The sequence below is a fragment of the Colias croceus genome, chromosome 8, assembly GCF_905220415.1.
Source record: "Colias croceus chromosome 8, ilColCroc2.1".
NCBI classification, from domain to species: domain Eukaryota; kingdom Metazoa; phylum Arthropoda; class Insecta; order Lepidoptera; family Pieridae; genus Colias; species Colias croceus.
Window position 1 is genome coordinate 10,032,750 of NC_059544.1, and position 16,323 is coordinate 10,049,072.

Sequence of the window (16,323 nt, forward strand, 5' to 3'; positions counted from 1 at the left end):
CCGTTTTAATATTTGAGACTGGTAAAATTTGATTTGCTTCTGCTTTCAAACTACAAATATAGAGCAATTGTTGAATGTCAATGGAAGACTATATTAATGATTTATTAAAAAAATTTCCTTTTATTTTGTGTTTATTTTAATAATTATTTTGTTTGTGCGACGAAATAATTACATTTACCAAACTGACAATAATGATGGATAATGGATTTCGTTTCATATTTTTTCTTGCATTTAGTTTAACTTCACGTTAAAATATATTCATATTATTTTGTAAATTGATGATAAATGGTTAAGAATATTATTTAAGTGCGCGCTGTAATAAAATTATAACAAAAAATATATCCACTTAAAGCCAAAGCACATTAGCATATCCCTCAATTATATCTGTGTTAAAATTCAGTTAAACTCTCACCAACTTATCGATAAAAGCCAGTTATAATAGACTTAACTCGAGTCTAAAGAATTCACTTATAAAATAAAAAAATCGACTTTAAATCTCTTCGGATCCCGAGATCCATCGGCCCTTTTATGGCTGTCAATTTATGGAAAAACGAAAGTTTGCGAATACCTTTTTCTTTGAGTGATTTACGTTGAAATTCATTTTGATGTAAATGCTTTAGCCGTTTGCGATGCTTTGATTGAGGTTTACGTGGTTATGAATAAATTGAAGACCTTAAATCCGAAACATGTTTGGATATATGAATTCTTGGTTTATAAAACTGAAAACTGCTAATTTTTTGAACAAAACTAAAAAAAACGATTATTTTATATATCTTTATTTTATAAATACTTGATTTCAATATTATCATTATATAGTTCTAAGTTCTACTAAGGAAATACTTTAAAAATAGTTTAAGTAAAAAGTCGTTAAAATGTTGAACGTCGGTTGAAACTATTCGACGCACGTGTCCGAATGTCTTTAAATTCCGTTGGGCTAAAAAGTGGAAGTTGAAATTCTACTTTTTAGTCACTTCTGTCCATGTGTTACACAATTTAGTTGAAAAGATAAAGACAACGTTATTATTTTAAGCGTAAGTATCTTTCCAACGAGAATACTGTTAATAATATAGTAATATATAATATGAATTTATCCAAATATAAAACAACAGTCATGGAGTTATTTTCTACATTAAGCAGGTTTTTTTAAGTACATTATTTTCTAGTTTATAGACAGAACTGTACGCTTTGCTTGTTAACTGTATTATTAAAGATTTCTTTTTGAGTCTCTGGATTGATCCCAGAACTATCATATTTATATCACTGATAAGCCTACTACAACAGAACTGAGTTTAAACTATATAAATATATGAAAATCTGAAATGACTAACCATTTGATTCCATGTCGTCGGCTCTTAAACTAGAATTCATATAAGATCTATAAACTACGTAGATAAGGAGCGGCGACGGGCGCGTAATCTAGCCTTCTCGTAAAAATAACCCCAAGCCTTATTACTTGCAGTTTAGTTTTCATACATGAAGATTAAATAGATTGAAGCTCTGAGATTTTATTATTTCGTCTATTTTACGGCTTATTTACTTGAAATATTTCAAGGGCAGACATAGGTGGTCACGAATTATGATTATGCTACTACTTACTAACGATATATTTAAATGTTTCACGCAATCGGGTCTCTTGTTTTATCATGAATGCGTTTTATTATTGTAGGGTCATGTTAAATTTCCTTCGTTTAATTGAATAGAAATTTTAAGAAAAAAAAAACGTTCACTCTTCACAGATAACTTGCATATCCACAAAGATAACTTCATGGAAGTAATAATATGTACTTATTGTACGTCTTCATAAAAAATCTGACTTTGAACCCAACTACCCTACATCTTCTATCTTATATTTATTCAATACTAGCGGTCCGCCCCGGCTTCGCCCGTGGTACATGTTTACGTTTTCTCTACATAAGAAACCATCCTCGTACTTCAAGGAATATAATAAAAAAAGATTTATCGAAATCGGTTCAGCCGTTCTAGAGTTATGCGCTTACCAACACATTTTGCGATTCATTTTTATATATAAGAAGATGAGATAGAAGATGTAGGGTACATAATATACGTGTCAGTATTACAAACTCAATCTTATGTATATTCACCGTAACATTATCGAGCATCAATGATGTTAACATAAGCGGTGACATGATATCAAAGTAACATCAAAAGCACAACTAAGAATATTTTATTTTATAATCATCCATCATAAAGTGAATCAATCACTCGTTCGGATCCATTAGCGAAGTTAATCCGTACACTGTCGGTTACCTTCCATTAACTCTTTTCTTACTAGTTAGTGCTACTTTTCAACTTGGCCGGATAATACCATTCTTTGAGATTCGTTTAGCTGCGATAAGTTTGGGAAAGTTTTCGATTATGCATCAAATGGTTTTGTGAATCGGTTTATTTGGTGCGATTTGAATTTGAGAATTATAGATTTTTAACAGTGAATATGCCGATTATACGTATAATCGGCATATTCACATGTCTAACAAATATTCACAGTTATTATATACAAGTTATTACGTAGCACCTCGTAGCACACAGTGAAGACGTAGAGGCACAAATTAATAAATAATTTAAATTTGTAGAGAGATCGACATTTATTTTATTGCGTAGAGTAATAATATCGCTTAGTTAATGCATTCTTTCAAAAATTGCTATATCTATACTAATATTATAAAGAGGAAAGGTTTGTATGTATGGTTTTCACGCATACTAGACCGATTTTGATGAAATTTGGCACAGACAATCTTTAGACCCTGAGAAAGAACATAGGCTAAGTTTTATTAGGCGAAATATGTACTATGAGCGAAGTCGGGGTGGACCGCTAGTTAATTATATTATAGGTAGTATACTTACTTATAGGTAATAATAACTATTAAGACGTAATCTGTGCTTATAGGCCAATTATAATACAACGACTTTTTGCAGCCAAATTACGTACTCGTACATAATATGACACCATGTTTATCAGCAGTAGTGCAGGTCTTTTGTTCCATTCGAAGTGCGAATGTGCTCGACCACCGACGAATCAATATTTACACCGAATACAAGATTAAAGCAATGAAAATCGGGCAGACAAAAACGTCATTAAGAGGAGTGCGGAGCAAATCCGACATCGGCTTTTGTGCTCGAATGTTAAGGGAATTATCAGTCGGGTCCGGCTTCAAATTCCATCCTCAATGGGTACCGAATAATCGATTTTTCGGGTAAGTAGCTACGTTCTGATTACGTGTAATTATTGACATTTTTATGTGTACTTTGGATCTGTGGTTTCTTTACTCTGTGTTCGTGTTGTATTTTTACAAGACGAAAAGAGGGCTTTAGAAATCCTTAGCTTGGTAGAAATTTTGCATATTAATAATTGTAATACATTGAGTGCTAAATTTTCTTTTTAATAATTTCAATCAAAAAGCTTTTCGTTTAATTTCTTACCGATAGCATATTAAACGATAAACAGTATCCAGTTACAGATAAACTGTATACATGGCACAGATTAAAAACGTCTATCCACCTCTACATTACTCTGTGGAGCTCGTACTCAGGACGTAGTAATTAAAAGTTAAGCGGCTGTTTCGGACACTCAATTTTGGAGTTTTTTGTTGAGCCAACGTATGCCACTTGTAACTACAGTGAAAACATTCGTTTGTCAGTTGCGAATTGATTTCTTTTTTTTGTTGTATGTAGAATGCGAAAAAATGCATTGTCATTCGTTTTTCCTGTTGCAAATTAGAATTTTAAGCACAAATTTCGTGTTGTTTGTGTGGGGAGCTATTTCTGTTAATTAAGGGGCTCTTTTACCTTATCTTATAAGCCTTCGGAATCCTTGACTAAACTTATCAGCTTTGTATTTTTTCGTAGGCTAAATAACATAAAATAGAACATAAAAACGCTACTTAACCAATAACAATATTGACCAATAACAATTATTTTTATTTTATGAGATCTGTGGAAAATGTAAGAATATTGGATGCATTTTTACCCTGGTAACGATTTGTTTTCAATATTTGATTTATGATTCTGTGAGTATTTGTATTCTCTTTGGTTCTGTGATCAAACGCTAAAACTAGCCTGAACTAACATTGGTGTGATAAGCTGCATTATTTGTTTGAAGCCTCTAGCTCTATTTATTTCGTATATTTGAAAAATAAAGGAGAAATTCATTTTTTGTGTTGCAAATAGGTTTCTATAATAATATACTAGCTTCACTTCGCGGTTTCACTCGCGTAGCTCCGTTCCTGTTGGTCTTAGCGTAATGATAGCTTTTAGCCTTCCTCGATAAATGAGCTATCTAACACCGAAAGAATTTTTCAAATCGGAACAGAAGTTCCTGAGATTGGTGCGTTCAAACAAACAAACTCTTCAGCTTTATATAATAATATTAGTATTAGTATAAATATGAAGAGTATAATATTAGTATAGATTTTGTTCTCGATAACGTTATTCGAACATATAAGCAAATATAATAAAATAATCGAGAAAATACCACGAGTATACAATAATCGTTACATAAATGAGAAATAAGACTTGCTATTTGGAATTGTATACAGATCGATTTAATTAATTGTAACAAAGTTTCTTGCCGACTTTTTCTGTAGTCTTGTGGTACATAATTATTAAATAATACGACCATGCTATCCACTTTAAGTTGTTTAGAAATGTAGTCTAGTTAGATAAATTTATTTCTCCATTTTTACTTTGATATTTTCTCATTTTAAAAAGTTAAAAAAGAAAATAGTTTGCCGCTGCGTCACCGTGCAACCATAAAGAAATTAACACTTTACAAAACATTCTGGAAAAAACGAAACAGATTTGTATTTTCGTCGACAGTTTGCGAATTTGTATATTTTCGATACAAACTGGTTAGTTTTGCGACTGGCCGCATGTCAAACGGAGTTTGAGCTATTTTATTTTCACCATATTGTTAGGTGCTTGTTATATGCGCTACAAAATGTAACTCATATATGAGATTTTATTTCGTAGTCAGCGTTTTAGTGACGGTTTCTGCATTGTTGTAGCGTTATCATTAGGACCGTCATGTGTGATCTCGTAATTTATGTTTTAAAGTTTTTATACTGTTATATTTATTTACTTTGTATTAAATTTGTACGTTATTATTTTTGGCAGCTGAAGAAGTTATAATATTAGAAATAGTATATTGAATAAGGTCAAGACGGCGTTGTATTAAACGCTGTTGATATAATCAAGGTCTAATAACATAACAAATATATTGGCAGAAAGGATTTCTTATTAAGGATTCAATATAGGTATCCTATCACATTTAATATTGAATCTTATTGAATCTTCGTGGACAATTATAATATTATAAGTCTGTTGTCAAAGTTATGACATCAAAATATTTATATCCTAGCCTAGGATTCCTAGGTACCTACTTAATGCTTTTTGAAATAAAATTTGGTAGACTTGTGGTAGAGTTCATCATCAATTTTAGATCGCTAAATGTCATTGTATAATATCTATATAAAAATAATTATTTATTAAACACTATAATACATTTCGGCCCGTTAATAGCGTGTTTGTCAGCTCACATAAAGTCTAGAACATTCACTTCAACTAACATTAACGACAATATGAAAACAGTGCGTATTTACAAAATGGCCAACGCAAACACGTTGGATGTCCGCAAATTGTATGCAAACGGACGTCATAATGTTTTTATGGATATCATTGTTGTTGGAACCATAATTATCAACATATCTGTCATTCACGTACTCATTTTGACATTAATGATTGTTGCCATATTATTATGGTTCGCCACCAAGTTCGCCACATTATTATAAGTGAATTTTTGTACGAATGACATTTATATTGCAAGCGTTGGAGCCGTTGGAAGAATTAAAGCAAATATATTCTGTTCTTTGTATGGATAGATGCAAAGACACCCGCGTCGTTCGTTTAATTTAATAAAAGCGATGTCTAGTTGTAAGATAAACGACTAAAGCTTATGGCCTATGAACACAATTTGGACTCAAAGACGCGATAAGGATAAATATAGTAAGTAGTATAAAATTAAAAATAGAATTACGACTACAAAATAAAAGCACCTACTTAAAATTAATTACTATTGATAAGACAATGCATAGATAACGCTTCGCTTTTGTTTAAAAAATAGATTTTGATGTATGATGATGAATTGCATATAAACATTATTTACAAACGTTTTAAAACACCCAAATATTCACCATCTTACATCCCTTGCAAGGAACAGTGAACACGCAATGAATAGCATTAAGATTTTGAGGTTAGATTTTCAGCAAATTAGCGCCCAAAATGCAGCGCGCCACAGATAAGCGCAACAAATCAAGCGCTGTCAGCGCTCACGAGCTACGTACTCACCGGCATAGTCTGACTTCCGTGCAGCTGTGTGATCGCTTGCTGCGCTTCCTGGTGGGAACTGAACTTGACGAAGGCGCAACCTGGAACAATACGCATTAGATTAGTTACGTCCATATATTACGGATAAATTATCTAGATAGCTTGGTCGTGGGTTCGAATCCGGTTCAAGATAATATGTTGGAGCTTAGGGATATAATGGATTCCCTGTAGGTATTAGTTTAAATGGTTTAGACTTTAGCCAAATATATTTAAAAACTGAATAGAGATTTTCATTTATTTTTCAAGTTTCATCACTTTTTAAGTGACATGCGTTTCAAAATAATAATAAAATCCTAGAATGAAAATATTTTTCAAATATTAGAGTCTCGAGTCTGGTTGTAAAATCCCAGCTGTACCAAAATATTATCACTTATTTATAGCCATTGAACGCAAGTAAAAATACAAGAAGCACAAAACGTTTTTATTATGTGTTCATCATAAAAGCAAAGCATCTGAAGTTTTCGAATCCATCAACCACGAAATAGAATTCCCAATACATTTTCGTTAGAAGCAAACAGAAAATCCATTCAATTTCCATTCGTCTAAAAGCGAATGTTGCGAACAAAAAATTTGCACGAAAAAACGAAAATCTTAAACAACACCGCGTGGGGATTATCACTCAATTTTTCAATAACAAGCTGTCAGGCATCGCGGATGGTAGTCAGGTCATATCAATCTTGGTACAGGTGTGCGAGCGAGACAGCGCCGCACAGCCGCGAGCCAGAGCGGGACGGGCGCCGTGTCCGCCTAATGACGACTGATGGATCCCAGCTTATGATCATAGGATTACCTTTACTCCGAAACTTGGAAGTAAATCAGTTACCGAGATGCGGGCTGAACTTTAAGAAATATTAGTATCAGGTGCCTTCTAAATTAGGGATCGTTTTACGCGGCTCTTTTTTATCCCATTGTCGTAATGTGTAGTGAAACTCTTGATGCGATTTCCACTGACAGTTCCCTTTTGTCGCTAATGATCCCGTCCCTTTTATTTCACTCTTTGACTTTCCCACAAAGTATAAGTTATTGGTTATTCATTTTGCTAGTTTGTTTGATATTGCTCAGCATATTACTACTACTTTGGTGCGGATTGCTAGATATCTATGTAAATAATCGAATCTTTACTTGGTTAATATTTGTATTTGAGATAGTAAAAATGAACTCAATAAAAAGGTAACGTTACAACTTATATAGATAGATAGTTCGACTATCTGATTTTTTCATGAATGCTTTTGATCATAGAACAAACAACAATAAAATATAATCCCACCAAAAACATTTTCATGTAAAATGTTGCCAAGACGAGCCCATATGACTCGCACTGTGAAAAAGTTATCAGATCTCATGTAGAGCCAAGCTTCTAACACTACACGCCCTAACTCTACATCTACAAGGCCTAACTTCACAAACTCTACACCTTAGTCAAAATATGTGGCTTGGCCATTTCGCTACATTCACATCGGCGTAAGGTGAAAAATTTATTCACTGTTCATTACTTTTGTGTTATACAATAGTTCTTGTAGTAACGAACGGCCAAGCCACATATTTTGACTAAGGTGTAGAGTTTGTGAAGTTAGGCCTTGTAGAGTTAGGTCGTGTAGTGTTAGAAGCTTGGCTCTACATGAGATCTGATAACTTTTTCACAGTGCGAGTCATATGGGCTCGTCTTGGCAACATTTTACATGAAAATGTTTTTGGTGGGATTTCATTTCATTTGTAAGTTGTTTGTTGTACAAAATTTTATATGTCGATTAAATTTTTATTTTTTTTAACAAGGAGTACCTATACATATATATATCTAGGGGAACCAAGTTTTAGATTATTAGACCTCTAGCGTGATCAAAATTTAATTTAAAATTACAGGTCTCATACAAACTCCCATCCCCTAGTTTAAGGGGTTGGGGGATGAAAGTTACAAGTTTTATAATTTTTTTGTTGTTTGTGTGCTAATACTAGCTTACATACAAATTTCAGCTTTCTAGGACATTAGGAAATACCTTAAGAATTTTGATGATCATCAGTGAGTCAGTGACGAAATTAGCGTTTTTTAGATATAAATAAAATCTGAAGTATAAAAGCTAATGCAATTTAAACTTAATTTGTTCAATAAGTCCGCTATTGACAATATATCCCGAAAATTTTGTTGATCTAGCATAATCCAAACCCAAGTTATGAGGGTTCAAAAAAACGTCGAAGCGTTTCGAGAAAAGGTAGGTAGTGCCCGTGCGCTTCGCTTGTTCGCTTGGCTCGTCTTGGCGGGGGCACTACCGTGCCCCCAGATAACAACGTAGCAAAATTTTCAAAAATTGTTCAAAATATTAACCGCCATTATTACCAAACCGTCGCGTTCATATTAAAAAATAAAACCCCAAATAGCGCCACAATCCGTTTGACACAATACTAGAAAAGAAATAGGCTCCAATGTCTAACGAAAAGGAAATTAATAAAAGCAGATTTTCCGCAGTGCACTCATGCCTACTTTATGAACGTCGAAAAAAGCCACGGATGAGAAAAAGAGTACAAAAGAAATTAAGGCACCATTGTATCCTTTTGTGAGACATTCCATAGGAATTATGCCTGATTGGTTGTTCGGCTCGGCTTCGGTGGTTTCGTTTCGACATTTCTACAAACCTAGGACGGGGACTAGTATTGCTACATTTTGATATACCTTCTAGATATGTATATACTTAGAAACATACATATTAATAAAATGCAGTTTATTGTAAATGAAATATTTCAGTAGTTATTTTTGCTGTAAATTTACTCTTCATCTTTAAAATTACGTAAGGTGGTCGATTTTCGTCCAGTTTATCCTCATAGACAAGATTTAAAACAAATTTTTAGAGCTTTTATGATAATTATTACAACTATTTAAGTTTATCTCACTATAACGCACTGATATTGATTAACTCATTACGTTTAAACGTCTATTAAATCTATCTATTAAATAGCATCTACGTAATAAGCTACACTTTTTACATAAAGCTTAACTATATACTTCACACTTCCATTGATGTTTTAATACGTAATGGCTCGGTAACTTAAACCGAATAAAGCGCCCTAAATTATCCTTACTAGCATGTTAAGGAACGTAATAATGCTTTATGGGTAGTACTTAAGGGCTCATGTATAAATCTTAAGGGTCTATGTCATTAACTACCTCCGAGGTGTTGAAGATTTAACCTCCCGGTTCAAGTTGCAGTAATTAGAATATTTTGTGAAAAACTGGGAGGTATGACTGATTTTTTTTGTGTAGATACGAGGCATGAAAGACATAAGATAAATACAGGTATATAAAGAAGGTATGTCATTGATTTGAGGTAAAAAAAAATCTATAATAAATATCAAAATAACTTCATGTACTTTAGAAGCATATTTTCAAATTTACACATACATGAGTATAGCATTAGTTTAATAAATTATGTCATAAAATTGAACGACATGTATAATGTAGAGTCACCAAAATACTGCCTTAACGTTACATACTGAATCCCTGAGAATAAAATAAAATAAAATAAATAAATAAATATTGAAGTAAATCGTTTAAGTAGCCAAGAAGGCGACATGCCCTTAAGTAAATCGATCAATGCAATCGATGAAATGCATCACCGACCCCACAAGCGGTTACAGCGCTTCACTTTTATTTCTCATGTAAAAGCCATTAGTCTGTATGAAGCTCGCTCATTTCTTATTTAAATGACATCTAAGTAAGATGAAATCTCCTAAACAAAACCTATTAGGAAAACATCTCTCGTGGGTTTCATAATGCTCTTTTAAACGGCCCTCTAAGTACTTATGCGACGAATTTTATATTTTCACATAAATATTTTATCCTGTTTGATTTGTGCGTAATTCTTTGTTTATGTATCTTAGATCAAATACTGAAACTTGAATTTCATGTGAATTAAGATTTATTTTTACTTAGTTACTTTGTGTAATTTTAATATTTGATACTTATTATTACATAGAAATGAAACTCGAACATAAACTAATCAACATTTTTTTATTTATCTCATAATTCTTAATGTGATTTGACAAATCACAACCCTCAAAATTATAAAAAATGTTGTGTGGTTTTATGAAACCACGGTAAAAGTGAAACGTTTTTTCACACTACGTACGTATCGTGCGTCACGCGACATGCGCTACACAGATCAAAAAGTTTGAGACAATGTAATAAAAGTTTCACTTTAAAAACAACCCACGAACAGTCGCGAATCCGATTATATCACGGCAACTTATAGAACTCGTCCAAACACAAACGAACGCTGAATTTAAAACAATTTCCCGGGAATTTTTCAGCAATTCAAATAGAAGTAGTTTTAGCTAACATGCAAGTTTACACGATCCTTATTCCGTCGGTTGTTTGCGTATTGGACTGGCGTACGCAAAAGTTTGCGAATTCACATCAAAATGGAGATGAGCAGAAATTACATAGTCATGACATTTTTACGTGCCACCAAGAAATAAGTGCGATTATCATATGTAAGACTGTTCTTACGATTGATATAGAAATGTTCCCGATTTGGCGGAGCTAAGTTAATGGAATACAAATGTATTTATGAATTGGGTTAGCGATTATCTCGATTTTGTCTAGAAAAAATGTTCTGTGTTTCTCTAATTTAGCATTTTCTTTCATACCTACAGTGTTTCTTCTGTATAAATACGCAAAATGCTTATTTTAGTTTTCAAATATTAAGTGTTAAGATTCGTTTAGTCCTGTAAAAGCAAAATTATTGTCCTATTATATTTTGTAATCCCCAAGCTAAATATAAAAAAATGTCTTTGAATCGCTGACGGTAACAGCTCTGTAATATTGTCTATAAAAACAAAGCACTGTTTGAAATTAAGATATAGAAGAAAGTCAAAAAACATTCAAGTTACAATCACCCGCCATGAAAAATTACTACGTCATTACGCACACAGATATCAGAAAGTGACATCAAAATTTCAACGGACGAGCCAAAAGTTTTAAAAATATAATGCTCCCGATACATAAAGCCATTAAATTCGACGGCTACACGGTGTCATGCTTTCAAAGCATGCGCAGTTATATTGCACAAACGGTTTAGTCTGGTATGTTGATTTTGAGGTTGAAAGTTTGGATATTTCTTCGAATATAGCAAGAAATTTTTTTTGGTATAATATTGTGACTGAAGATGAAAGATTATTGAAATGTTTCAGATACTTGTGTAATCCTTTCATATAATTTTTGTTCACCACGAGCAAATTTGAGTTGACTATAATATTTATTATCTATGTTGCATATTTTAGTATTGTACTGTATAACAGGATAATTCCCAAGCATGACACATGCTTCCAAATGCATGTATCCTTGCTTTAAAACATTTTGCTATCGGATGGCCATAAAGGCCTGGTGATAAAAACTGATCTGTAAGTTCGACGGCAACAGGAAAACAATTCTTTGGACACTCGCCAACTTACCTGCACACCCTCACATTGTTGTGACTCTGAAAAACTCCATAAATATTTATATTGTGTACAAAATATTTGTTAGGCGTTTGTTGACGGCGCCGGTGACGTTTGGGTTTCGAAAATCTGGCAACTACTATTGAGTAGATGTTTATTATGATGACTAAAATACAGCTTATATTTCATAAAATACTTCATGCAATATATTCATTACTAGCTTTCCGCCTGCGGCTTCGCCCGCGTTTTCAAAGAAAAACCCGCATAGTTCCCGTTCCCGTGGGATTTCCGGGATAAAACCTAGCCTATGTTACTCGTGGATAATGTAGCTTTCGAATGGTGAAAGAATTTTTAAAATCGGTCCTGTAGTTTATGAGCCTATTCATTACAATCAATCAATCAAACAAACAAACAAAGTTTTCCTCTTTATAATATTAGTGTAGATTGTATCGTTTTTTGCTCTATATTACCGATATCTCTTATTTTTGTACAAATTACAAAATATAGATTTATAGAGATGTGTGAATGGTTAGAAATTGACCTGTCTGTATGTAATTTGATAGGATCATCTGGGTTTTACATAACAATCATGTGTTCATAGTATAATTTTACTCTCGATCATTTAGGACGGTTTCATGCGCTCGCGACCCAACAAATAGCGTTCAAACTGCGGATAGTTTGATGCAACTTGTGACCGTTAAGGTAATGTTGGCGCCGTCGCGACGCATCCGGTCAAATGCTTGCTATATCGCTTATTCGCACTAAACGAGTTGTTTTCATAAAAATTTGTTAGACGGTTTAGTAGAGGGAGCGCGCCATGAGCGCGCAATTCGATAATTTTGGGAATGTTCCTCGTTTCTTCCTTTAATGTGTAATTAAGATAATTAATTGTTCAGTAGGTAACTCTATCTATAAAAAAGAAAAAGGTAACTCTGAGCGTATGATTTAAAAACTGCTGAAATATAAACACATAGTTCTTATTTATTTTTATTTTTTCTATGTGGAAAAAAACGACATTTCTTTTGACACTCAATCAGTAAAGCGTTTAGTGTATCAATAAATAAAACCTTTATTAATTCGATTAATAAGCCTCATTTCTTAATATCCTTATTTTTCTTTTTGCTCTATGCAATACGTGTCCTCCCCAAGGTCCTCCCAAAGAAGGGAATATACGACAAACGCTTTATGACAAATCCGCCCATTAACTTTAAGCATGAACAATTTCCGATAACGTTTTGCTCGTCAATACAAGACGTGGTAAGTCGCCTCGATCGTGCGTAAATATGCGTATTTCGTGAATAAATGTATGGGGTTAAATGGATTTTATATAGGTACTTATTTAAATGTGTATGGGGTATTTCCGTATGTAGGGATGATAAGAATAATCGATGTTTTATCGATTGATAACAATACTATAACACTGTTGTAAAACATGCATTTAAATTGCTTGTAATTACAAAACGAATTTATCAATTATTCACGAAAACTAAAAAACGAAAAGAAAACAGTAAAATAATTTCACAAATAGATAATAATATATAAGGTGTATCCATTTTTTTGTAAAGTTTACAAATAAATTAGTATTCCCGTCTTATACTGTATTAGTAGCTCTTAGTAAAATATATTAATGGAATTATTCGAATAATATTTATATTCACATACATTTGAATTCGAATATTTTATACACCAGATTGAGAGAGCCGTGATCTAGAAACTGATAAAACTTAAATAACTCCAACTTTGTCCTTATCAGTGACTCTTTGAAATATAAATTCGTGAAATAATGTTATCTATTATTATATCTTTTGGGTTCATAAATTATTTTTTGTTACTAATATTGGGTGAATAAGTCAATGTTATTGTTGTTAGGAAGTTTTTTATATAAATTATTTTTAATAAGTTTTAATTGTGTTTTAATTACGATTTTAACTACTGGTTGATTACTGTTTATATAAAACAAAATCTATATATTTCATACACCAATCTATTACGTATATAAACAGGCTTTCGATACTAAACGGAAACTTAGGAAATGACTAGTTTAACGATAAAGTCATCTTTACTTAAAAGCCTAGGCTTGCGTGCTTAACGAACATAGACCTTATCATAATCGCTCTCCACAAAATACACGATGATATCCAATAACTCGCCACACATTTATGACGATTATGCGCACACAATACAGCCGATAATTCCTTGAAAATCTCCTGAAGCTTGTAGCGAGCACAGCGGACGTCTGTACTTGTTTACACCCTTATCTTTTTACGTCAAGCAATTAGGAGCATTTTATGGTGATCGACTTCAGCGTAATGAAGATAGGTTTTTTAATTATAAACGGATTATGTTTTTTGTTCGCCCTTTAGCGTAATTTGATATTTATGATATAAACCTCGTAAATTATTTATTAAGGAGCCAATTCTTCTTAATTATAATCTCATTGAAGTAGGCTTTATTCTGCGTAAGAAATTAACAAACATTTTTATACTTGCGATATTAGGTATATTGAAACGTTTACAAATAATAATTCATCATATTGCATAAATCAAAATTTCAGATTTTCTACTAAACAATCCCATTGGAACAAACAAATCTAGAAAAACAGACTCGAGTGCTGTCAAATGTGCAAAAAAACATTGATTACTTTAAAATTTTGCCGTGTCGTTGGAGGCATGAGAGCTGCCTCATTATTTTCACGGTCTATACTTCCTGAATTCGGTCTAAAAGCGTAGTGCACACCGTTGTAGTGAAACCTGACAACCGACATTATGTACACACCACTATCTAGTATAGTATCTGCGCAATGCAATATGCTAGGGAGATTCTTGTATTGTCGATTAAAAATAGAACACGCTTCTATATTTGAAATATCTTTTTTCGAGAATCATTTACAGCCAGGAACGCGTGTAATGTATCACAGATTATCAAGAATTATTGTCTGTCACACGGTCGCTTCTGGGGTGCTAAATGTTTGGACATTTTTTCTCAATTTTTTATCCAATCGACCATGAAAGTGAGCTTAAGTAATTATTTCAGGAATTAATGAAATATTAAGATAAGATAAAAGCATCAAAATTATTCAAAACAATTGATAATATTATGATCTTGTAGGAGGAAGTATAAGTTGGAGGGTAAAAATAGTTGTTTGATTTAAAATGCTTGTTCAATATTTTATGACAACAATAACAAAAAGAGGCCCTATGAAGGATTATATTTTTTTCCATAAATCTCGTATGCTTCTTTCAGGATTTATGTATTATAAAATATGTTTGATATAATTTTTGTGTTTATATTTATCCTTTCACCTTTGGTTTGAGAAAAGCTGCTGTTTCACTAATTTTACACGTTTAATTATTATTATCACATTTATATTATACCTCAAATTGGTAGTATCGAGCCTTATTTAAGTTACTGACACTCAAAGTAACAAGATACATCACATATAAATAGTCTGTAATCACCTTAACTCTAAATCGTGTAAATTCGTAGGCCTGCAGACCTCTCAACGCGCTCGGTTGCTGTAATTCCACATTACTTCAGCCAGATCTTAATGATCGGTATTGTCTGCTTCGCTCCAGGGACGTATTTACATATTGTAAAGCTATACGTAGTTATAATTAAGATATTTGTTTGTGAATTGTATTATGTATGTATTTATGTGTATTGTAGAGAAAATTGAGTTAAATGTAAATGAAATTAAATCCATATGGAACATAATGTGTAAGTATTACATATAGAATGTTAAAGATTTTCTTATCTTAGTTTAAAGATTACTGATTTCAGTTTTTGAGAAATGATATCATGAATTAATTTTAGATGAAGCGAAATATTACTTATTATTCAGGTGGTTATATTATGTATTATATAGGACCTATCTTTGACTACACTGAAAAAATACAATAAACATTTTTATACAAATTCACTGACGAACAAAACAAAACAAAACGACAGATGATCTTGTTTACAGTTACGACAGTGAAAATTATGACCATTTTGGACGTATAACCCTTTAGGTTTTCACCTAGAGAAATTTCTTCTCTATAATATGATTATTATCTAGGTACATAATCCAAAAAACTATACAAAATCGTGACACATTTGCATCAAGCTTCCAAAAATGGCGTGTCGTTAGTAAACGTAAGCAGAACGTCAATACTGACCTATTTCGCAAGGGTCTGGTCGCCAAGATAAGGGCTGTGTGTAGCGAGGCGCATAATTGGGACCTTCCCGTAAGCTATCGATTGCTTTTGATTACTTTTATGATACAATCGGATTAGGCAGAACTTTTTGTGGATGGCAATACCAGGGAAACATAATGCATGCAGGAGGAAAGCTTCGAGTTTTAGAAATTGTAGCGTAGAGACGACAATAGAGATAATAGCATCCTTATTAAACTTTATTATTGAATAGCATGAATCTAACCTATAACATTTATCTTTGGAAATTAAACTTACTTAAATATAAGCTTGAATATGAATATACTCCTTAATTAGTAAAATA

The 16,323-nt window shown here is 32.5% G+C and overlaps 1 protein-coding gene across 1 annotated transcript in view; it reads right to left on the reverse strand.

The window, feature by feature from the left end:
• Window positions 1-16,323, reverse strand: part of LOC123693918 (CUGBP Elav-like family member 4) — a 536,298-nt gene that overhangs the window by 27,227 nt on the left and 492,748 nt on the right. Inside the window, exon 6 of the mRNA XM_045639187.1 lies at window positions 6,361-6,440. Within this exon, the coding sequence (XP_045495143.1) occupies window positions 6,361-6,440 (80 nt within the window). The remainder of the gene's footprint in view (window positions 1-6,360; window positions 6,441-16,323) is intronic.